The 9,826-nt window shown below is 44.3% G+C and overlaps 1 protein-coding gene across 2 annotated transcripts in view; it reads right to left on the reverse strand.

Moving 5' to 3' along the window:
• Nucleotides 1-9,526, reverse strand: part of CCNT2 (cyclin T2) — a 30,697-nt gene extending 21,171 nt beyond the window's left edge. For both annotated transcript variants that reach the window (XM_089683603.1, XM_089683602.1), the window contains exons 1-2: nt 9,316-9,526; nt 1,319-1,400 (exon numbers count right to left, since the gene is read on the reverse strand). In XM_089683603.1, the coding sequence (XP_089539729.1) occupies nt 1,319-1,400; nt 9,316-9,473 (240 nt within the window). In that variant the 5' untranslated portion in view covers nt 9,474-9,526. The remainder of the gene's footprint in view (nt 1-1,318; nt 1,401-9,315) is intronic.
• Between the last annotated feature and the right edge of the window lie 300 nt (nt 9,527-9,826).

Here is a 9,826-nt window from a genome sequence, read left to right on the forward strand (position 1 = left end):
TCACACAGAACACACAAGAAACCCAAAATCTACTGTTAATGGTACAGAAGATTCAAGGATAAATTCATCTTTGGGAACATGTTAATTGTTCCACCCATTTTCAGGGTGGAACATGTAACCTGTTCCCTATGCTGCAGTCACTGCCTGATCCCCCCACTTTGTGACAGAAGAACGCGGAGAAGCTCCCCAGTACTAGCCGTCACTTTTTAAAAATAGCGCAGCCGTGCATGGCTCCGCCCACACGGCCACTTCATTTATTCACAGTGTTCCGTGAATTAATGAATTACAAGTCCCGACAGCCTTAGCAGCTGTTGACTTGAAGTTCTCGAACTACCACGGCGCTGTGGCAGTTCATGGAGACTTCCTGTCTCGCCCATACATCCCTTATATTTACAGGTAATAAAAATGTGCATTTATTATTTCTGGTCAAAAGGTGTACTCATACTTTAAGATAAATCTTCTAATGGCCATCTACTCTAGTAAGGACTAGTCTGACCATTGGAGGGGAGCAGGCTGAGTTCCCAGCATAGCTAAAGAATAGACTACGCTGTGATGCTAACAGTTACAGGTCTTGCCTCATGCCCCCCAGAACCATTGAGAGGACAGTAAAAAGAGCAGCAGTACACTAATGAGCTAATCTCTCTCATTCGGCTCTCTCCTTTTCGGTCTCCTTCGCACCAGTGTGCAGAGACGTCAGTTTTTCTGCACGCGTTCAGCAAGGGCACAACAAAATCAATTGCTCTCCAAGTGCCCTGTTCACACCACAACTCTAGTATCACGTGCAGATTTTTTTCTGTGTAGAATCCAGCAATGTGTAGAAAACTCACTGAAGCCCAAATGAAAACTGATGTAAACAGAGGTCTCTGCAAGTGAAATCTACGCATCAGTTTCCATCAGTTTTTCTTCACGTATGGTGTGAATGAGACCTTAGAATGCTCCTTGCACCAAAGCATAACTGATTGGCTCATTTTACTGCTTTTTCCTTCCTCAGCCCAAGCTTTGCTGTACAAGCTGATACTAAGCCAAAGAAAGGCACTTACACTGCTAGCATTAAAAAATACATTTAAGTATTAATTAAAACAGAAAACAGCCTGCTATATCCAACAATTCCTCACTCTTAATAAACAGATGAGGTTCACCAAACTACAACCCAGCTATAAATGATTAGAAATGAATACACACGTGACTGATCCCCAGAAACCTGGCAGCCTGTGTTTAACCTCTAGAAAAGTTAACTACATAATTAAACCCTCACACAACTTTTCAACAAAATGGTAGCAGCCTCTTATTAGCATAGGAAAAGAAGATAAATACTTACGTGTCTGTGGTATTTGGTAAAAGAATGATGCATATAGAATCTGTGCATGTAAACAATGGCAGTGTTGATGGTCAGCTGGGATCTGTAGGGTTCAGGTTAAGGAAAGCAGGAACCAGTTTGGAAATACAGATGAATAACAAAAGCATGCCATACACTTACAACTGCATTTTACTAGTGCAAATATAGGGAGTTTCCTGTAGTGAGTCATGTTTCAAATCCATCAAAGTTAAGTGTTTTAAACTCTACATGAGCACAAGTGTGCCATCAACCCATAAAATTTACAATTTTACAAATTTAACAAATGTATGTTTATGTCAGTGTTGTGCTCAGTCCTATGTGTATATATGTAATAAATTAACCAAATAAAATCACCAAAAACTTAAATTATATAATACACAATTTACAATAACACCAACCATTTCATAGGATCTTAAAGTGGAACTTTTGGCTCCAAAGCCAAAATGGGAGGACCGGCAGGATTTGCAATGCAGAAGAGATGTGCTTTGTCTCTTCTGCATTAAAGCTACTTACCTGCCTGTCCGCCCCTGTACAGTAAGCAGCACAAGCGCAGTTCACTACAAAAATTCGGCAATGCCGAATCGGACGGACCTCCAGTGCATGCGCAGGAGTGAAGTCATCCCGGCCGGGCCAATGACAGCAGTAGGTGACTGAGACCTTGAAGCCAGCTGCCCGAACATGTCAGTAGCCAGTGGTAAGTTCTGTGGAAGGCGCATCGCTGGATTCAAGGCGAGTATAGTTCTGCTTTAAAAACACTTTAATGCTCAATGACTGACAACCCGACACCCTATTCCACACTGCTCCCTACTGAGCATATCTATAATGTGTAAAATCCTCAGAATACATCCTCAAAATATTTGAGGATTGCAAATAATTCCATATATGAATAGTTATCCTATTTCTGATCACTTGCTCATGGAACAGAGATGAAGTTTCAGCAAATTTGAACCCTCCAGAAAGTTTTCTATCTAGATTTCTGTTAAATCAGAATGGTAAAAGTGTACAGCTGTCTAATTTAGCGCTTGTTCACATGACAATGAGAATTTAAGCGCTAAGATATACTGAAGCAGCTCATAAATTTCGAATGAGGCCTCAATGCGTGAAAAACCATACCTGCTGTATAATCAGAATCCAAAATGTTAAAGTTGACAATGAAACAAGATAAGGGAAATATTTCAATGGGACATTTGCTCTGCTGAGAACAAGGAACTCCCCTGACTTTGTAAAGATTTCCTTTCACTTCCTGTTGCGTGTACAGGACAGAGAGTAAGAAGATTTCCCTCAGGGACACAATCCAAAAAAATGACAGGTGTTTAATCATTCTCTATTAAAAATAACATTTGGATACAATTTAAAAAATAACCCTTCCAGGAAAAAGGCAAAAAGTTTGGAGACCCCTGTCCAAGAGCAAAATGGCCTACACCTATAGCAAAGGTATTATTTAACGTTCGTCAGAAACAGTTTTATTATCCACAGACACCCCTTATATGCATAGGCAGGTTTCTGGTAAAAGTGAACCAACACTTTAAAGTGATACTAAAGCTAAAAACGTGTTTTACCTTAATGCAGTCCTTGCATTAAGATAAAAAACGTTTTCTATTTCTCTCTCCCTGTGTGAAGGGGAAGAGAGGGGCGAGGAGATCCAGCGCTGTGCACAGCTGCATCTATTCTCCTGTCTTCCTCTTCATACAGCACTCCAGCAGCAGCCAAATGCATAGAGGATGAAATGGTGAGGGGGGGTGACACCTAAGTCTGCTGGGCAGATTAAACCGCAAAACGCATCAAAAACGCACTATGTGCATTTCTGCAGCGTCTCCATTGAAGTCTATTGAACCAAAAACGCAATGTTTTGCATTTTTAAAAAAAAAAAAGTCTCTGACCTTTTCCAAAAACTGCATCGGGTGAAAACGCAAACATGTGATCCTGTCCCATAGGAAATCATGTTCAATGGACTGCTATGCATTTCTGCAAAACGCAGAGGAAAACGCACAAGTGTGAACCTAGACTAAATACTGTTTAAACTTCCCAGGTAATTTCTCCTGCATTCAGAACATATAAACCAAGGAGTGCCAGTGTGAATGAGACTAGAAGGAAATGACCCTCATTTCCCCTTACTTCCCGTTGTGTCTCTGGAACAGGAAGTACAATTACAGAATACCCACAGTGGGAAAAATGAACTGGCATGGCTTGCAACCCTTTTTTACTCTACACAAAAAAATGTCTATACATACATCATTAGGCTTTGTGCATTGAGTGTATGATGTATTTTGCAAACTCCACTGTAAATTGTACATGATCTCTACTAGTATAGAGAAGATTGCAGCCCAGGGTAAGCAGAATGTCATTTTGGAGTCCTGTAGTGCCCACAATGGCAAGGAAAAGGTAGAGGTAATTCTGCCTAGGGGTCACCATACATGTTACAATAGGACCATACAATCAACTTTAGATTTACCAAAATTATTTATTCTAAGGACCTATCTAATCCATCCAATCAGCTTGTATCCAGACAGACCCTTGTGCTACATAGCTGATGGTAGATCTAAGCCTAGGTTCATACTATCGCAGCACTACGAGAGGAGATTTGTGCAGGCGGAGCAGCCCATTATTGAATGGGTTACCGTACCTCCAAAAAAACACAGGAAAAGGTCCCTGCATCATTTCAGAAATCACAGCCCACACGGGAACCACAAATTCAGTGCAGTTGCAGTGCGTGTGGAGGGCCATTAGGATTAACAGTCCCTGTGCACATTTGCTGCGTTTCTGTGTGGGTAGTCGCAGCTGCTCAGTCCCACAGCAGCAATCATCCACACAGATGTGAACCAAGCCTAAAGGAGTCTGTACACATTATGTGGTGAGAATTAAAGGGAAATTCCCTACATAACATGGTACATTTCCTCTCACTTCCTGTTGTGTCTCCGAGACAGGAAGTGAGGAAATCATACCCACAGAAAAAATGAACAGACCCTTGCTTACTCTAGTCAAACCTAAGAAAAACAATTTGGGATAGACACCTACAATTTAAAGCTTTTTGAACATTTTTAGAACGCCCAAATCTGAGGCATGTAGAACCAACCACTGTAATGAATGAACTGCCTCGTGTTATCACTTGGGGGGAAAAATGCACGTGCCTTACGCCTGATGTTGCACTACATAGTGAATGGGGGCTTCGAGGGTGGTTGAGCGACCATTTACCACTCCCCCTTATAGTGGGAATAAACCCAAAAATGTATATTTTATTATATTATATATATATTTTATTGTATATTATATTATATTGGGTACTCCGGTTTCCTCCCACACTCCAAAGACATGCTGGTAGGTTAATTGGCTCCTGTCTAAATTGGCCCTAGTATGTGTATGTATGAATGTGAGTTAGGGACCTTAGATTGTACACCCCTTGAGGGTTAGGGACTGATGTGAATGTACAATATATATGTAAAGTGCTGCGTAAATTGATGGCGCTATATAAGTACCTATAATAAATAAAATATTGCAACTTAATCATTAGATGTGGTGGCTGAGGTCTTTTTTCTCTGTTTTCACTGAGTGATCTGACCGGTAACATTCCTAGTGTATTAGAGCGCCACCACTCTGGATGAAGGAGTACAGGGGGCACCTTTGGACAGCACAATTGTCAGTCAGGAGGGAGGGGAGAGTTAGATGGACTAGCAGATTCAGAAAATCGAACAAATTGAAGTCAAACTTGAGCTAATACCTCAATCAGTTCGGCTGCTTTCACACAGCTTTGAAAAGTCCTGCATGCTTCATCTTTGGTGTGGTTTTCAAACCGCACCAAAAACACAGGCCCCCATTGAAATGAATAGAAAACACGTCAAAAACACATCAAAAACCAATCACAGCTGCATTTTTGGTGTGCAAGTCACATGTCCAGGTTTCACAGGCAGATGCTGGTTAATGGCACCCAAAAAAACACACTGAAGACACATCAAAAACGTGACTAGAACATATATAGATTCTTACAAGGGAGGAGTGGAAGCAGCCTTAGTTTTTTCCTTTTGTGAAAAAGGTTTTAAATAAATAAAAGCTGACCATTGTATGCACCCCTGTCAGGGATAAATGGTTTGTTTCAACTCTGTAAACCAATACAATCTGCAAGAGAATTTGTTCTTAGAAAAAAACAGACTTACAGGACAGATCACTAGATGGAGAAAAAAAAAAAGGGAAAAAAGCCCAAAAAGTAAAACAAATGCAGTCATCAAATCTAAGAATTGGTAATCTGTAATATAATATATGTTTGCTTTTGGGTTTCGGCTAGATTCACACCTGTGCGTTTTTTAGTGCATTTTCAGAAGCACAGCAATACAATGGCAGGAAGGTGTGTTTTTGGGTTTATAGACTTTAATGGAAGAGGATCAAAATTGCATGTAGAAGCATTTTGGTGCATTTTGTAGGGCTTTTGTGTCTAACAACCAGTGTCCTACAAAAACAGCATTAAGACACCCAAAAACACACAAACGCCACACCGAAAGACATATGCTAGGCACACTCACAGGAGTCAATCTAGCTTTATGTGATATCAAACCTACAATGTAATAATATTGCAGCTTACCAACCACTTGATGTGGTGGCTGCATTTGTTTTTTTTCCCGTTTTCACCTGATCTAGCCAGTAACACCTCCTGTATTAGAGCACCCCCACTCTGGATGAAGGAGCACAGGGGACACCTTTGCACAGCAGCATTGTCAGTCTGTGGGGAGGGGAATGTTAGATGGACTAGCAGATTTAGATACACTAAAGATAAAGCCAAACTCCATCTCACACTTTATAATCAGTTACAACAAACCGTTTTTCCCGCTTTTAAAGATAAATGAATAAAAACTGATCATGCACACCACTGCCAGTGGTAAACTGCTCAACACTTAACTGCCACATCTGCAGGACAGCTTGTTCTTTTAAAAAACAACAGACTTACTGGCCAGACCACCAGATGGAAACAGTCTAAAAAAGAAAACTAAAGCATCCATCCCACCTAACTACTGGTAAGCGGCAATAGGAATTTTCAGAAGCACACAAATGCTCAACAATCACAAGTGGGTACATTTTTGGGTCTTTAGACTTTAAAATGCATCAAACCTGCATGAATAATGCCTGTAGAGGGGTTTTTGGTAAGATTTTTGTGTCCTACAAAAAAAAAAAACCCCACACAAAAACAGCAAAAAGACTGCGAAAGGAACGCTCACAAGTGTGAAGCAAGCTTTAAGCGGTATTAAACCTACATACAAAAATGTTATATATTGCAGCTTACCAATCATTAGATGTTAAGTCTGCATTGATTTTTGTCTTTTTAGGGTTTTCCCACCGTTTTCACCTGGTGATCTGGCCAGTAAGACACCTCCTGTACTAGAATGCCCCCACTCTGGATGAAGGAGCACAGGGGCCACCTCTGGACAGCAGCATTGATAGTCTGGAGGGGGGACAGTGATGTACTAGCAGATTTAGAATGCATTAAGGTAAAAATAAAACTTTCTGCCTTTAGAAGCACTTTAAAGGAGAGTGGACACTAAAATCATTCTGGGTGTCTTGGCCAGAAGATGAATTCAATTAAACAGCAACCATTCATACCTGAATTAGCTACGCTCCAGCTAACACTTTAGAAGCCGTTATAGCAGTTATTTTCATCATTTTTTCCAATAAAGATTTTACATAGTTAAATAAAAGTGGATCAAAAGCACCCCTGCCAGTGGCCAATGGTTTGTTTCATCCCTGTAAACTGATACATCTGCAGGAGAGTTGACCATTGTAAGCACCCCTGTTAGTGGTAAACGGTTTGCCCCATCCCTGTAAATTGCTACATCTGCAGGAGAGCTTGTTTTGTTGAACAAACATACTGGCCAGATCACCAGATGAAAAGGACAAAAAAAAAACCTAATGCAGCCATCGCATCTAAGAACTGGTAAACAGCAATACAATAAACTGCTGCTTTTAGGCTGGCCATACATTATACAATTTTCTTGAGATTTTTGTTTAGATTTACCAAAAAACATAATAGGAGGTCAAACCTAACAACACTTTCAGTTGTATCCAATTAGGTAGACCCTTGCACTACATAGTTGAAGGTAAATCTGAAGGAAATTGGGCAGAAATTGAACAGAAAATTGTATAGTGTATGGCCAGCCTAATTGGATACAACTGAAAGTGTTGTTTAGGTTTGACCTCCTATTATACCTTTTTTTGGTAAATCTAAACAAAAATCTCAAGAAAATTGTATAGTGTATGGTCAGCCTTAATTCGATATCTTTTAGAAACTAGTTTTCTTCGACAATAGCTTTCAAAAGCGCATGAGAATTTTAGATACAATCAAAAATCTTAAATTTACTAATTAGTAGACAATGGGATTGGATGAAAAGAGGCGAGAAAAAGGGAAAAATAGAGAATCAAGTGCGTTTTCAGTCTATAAACTTCAACAGATCATGGAAATTACATACAAAACGCACACGTGTATATTTGGTACGTTACTGGTAAGGGTTTGTGTTGAACAACTAAAAACACGTAAAAAATGCAGCAAAAGACAAGAAAAGCGCGCACACAGGTGTGAACCAAGCCTCAATACCGCTCCAACCCAACATGGTGGCCGGAGAGTGCGCCTGTTTGAGCTGAATACATAGACCTCTCTGGCGTACACATACTGCGGCAGAAATGACTGGCGGAGCCCCACACCACCGTACGGACCTTACCTGGTATAGGAGGCCGCTACATGGATGCCACGGCTCAGTTCACACCTGTGCAGGTAGCGGCGCTGCAGGAACCACGTAAATTCCTGAAGCTGCAACCGCCCGCACGGCGAATCGTGAAAGCCATTAATCCGAACGCCACGCCGCCCCCAACAGGAACCTCAGTTACCTGCAGGATACAATTTCCAAACCAATGAAGGGACAACTATTTTTTTTCTTTCACGGGAGCCTGTTCAGGTGAATGGGTTGTCGCGTCCGCGCAAATGTGAAGATAGCCTACATCAAAAAGTGCGCGTGAAAACCCGACCCATCAAATCAAACAGACCGCAATCGTGTAGTTTTGCAAAAAACAAAAAAAATGAGAAAATGACAGCCACCCACTGAAAAGCAACCCACACAAGGCAAGGTCTATCACTACAGTACATGACACAATATAGAGGAGAAGACATTGTAGCTGGGGATGTATAGACTGCCATCGAGGAGTCCCTGATGGCAGTGGGGAAAGGGTATCACAGGAGTCCCTGGGGGCCCACAATGGCAGGAAGGGGCACCCGCGGGGAGAGGGTATCGGAGGAGTCCCTGGGGCCCACAATGGCAGGAAGGGGCCCCCACGGGGAGAGGGTGTCGGAGGAATCCCTGGGGGCCCACAATGGCAGGAAGGGTCCTCGGCGGGGAGAGGGTGTCGGAGGAATCCCTGGGAGCCCACAATGGCAGGAAGGGTCCTCGGCGGGGAGAGGGTGTCGGAGGAATCCCTGGGGGCCCACAATGGCAGGAAGGGTCCTCGGCGGGGAGAGGGTGTCGGAGGAATCCCTGGGAGCCCACAATGGCAGGAAGGGTCCTCCGCGGGGAGAGGGTGTCGGAGGAGTGCCTGGGAGCCCACAGTGGCAGGAAGGGGCCCCCGCGGGGAGAGGGTATCAGAGGAGTCCATGGGGGCCCACAATGGCAGGAAGGGGCCCCTGCGGGGAGAGAGTATCAGAGGGGTCCCACAACGGGCCCCCGCGGGAGTATCAAAGGAGGCCCGGGCCCCGGCGCACACACGGCCTCCCTGGGATATAGACCTCCCCGGGTCCCCTATGGACGTTACATCCAATCATTGAGCCTCCCGGCGCCGGTATAGCGGCCTCCCCTCCCCCGGAAACCGGCCTCCCCTACCCCCGCACACCATCCCGCACCTGTACACCGATCACCGGCCTACCTTCCTCCCCTCAGACCTGCGAATAGCGAGGAACGCAGGCCGCAGGCTTCCCGGCCGGCACTAGGCCGCAGTTATGAGGTAAAAAAGGATACACGTTGAGGCGCTGGCCCATGTCCTGGATGAGGTTGGCCGCCTGTTGCCGGTAGGAGAGCTCCTTGTCCGCCTCCATCCCGCAGCGCCTGGACGGGCTGTTCTCCAGCTGCTCCCGGGTGAAGAACCAGCGAGCGTTCGGCGCTCGGCACTCCGCCATGGCACCAGCCCACAGAGCCGAGCGTCACGGCAGCCGAGACCCCAATGCGTCACAATCACCGGAAGTGCCGTAGGAACCTGAGCCGGAAGCGTGTTGTCTCACGTGACCCCCCCTGTCGAACGTCTGGAAAGTGCGCCTGTTTGAGCCGAATACATAGACCTCTCTGGCTGCCCGCGGGTGACCACGCCTGCCGGGCGGTGCCTCGACCTGGCGACCGGACCCGCCCTCTTTTTTTGTGGATTGCAGATACATAGAACTCTCCGGCGGCCCACTGGCTTCCACGCCTACTGAGCACGTCCTGGAGCCGTACACGCCCCCTTTTTCTGCCAATGCTTTCCCTGCGCTGCCAGAGA

This window comes from Staurois parvus, unplaced genomic scaffold (assembly GCF_062004578.1).
Source record: "Staurois parvus isolate SC_StPar_1 unplaced genomic scaffold, SC_StPar_1.0 ptg000315l, whole genome shotgun sequence".
In the NCBI taxonomy this organism is placed as follows: Eukaryota; Metazoa; Chordata; class Amphibia; order Anura; family Ranidae; genus Staurois; species Staurois parvus.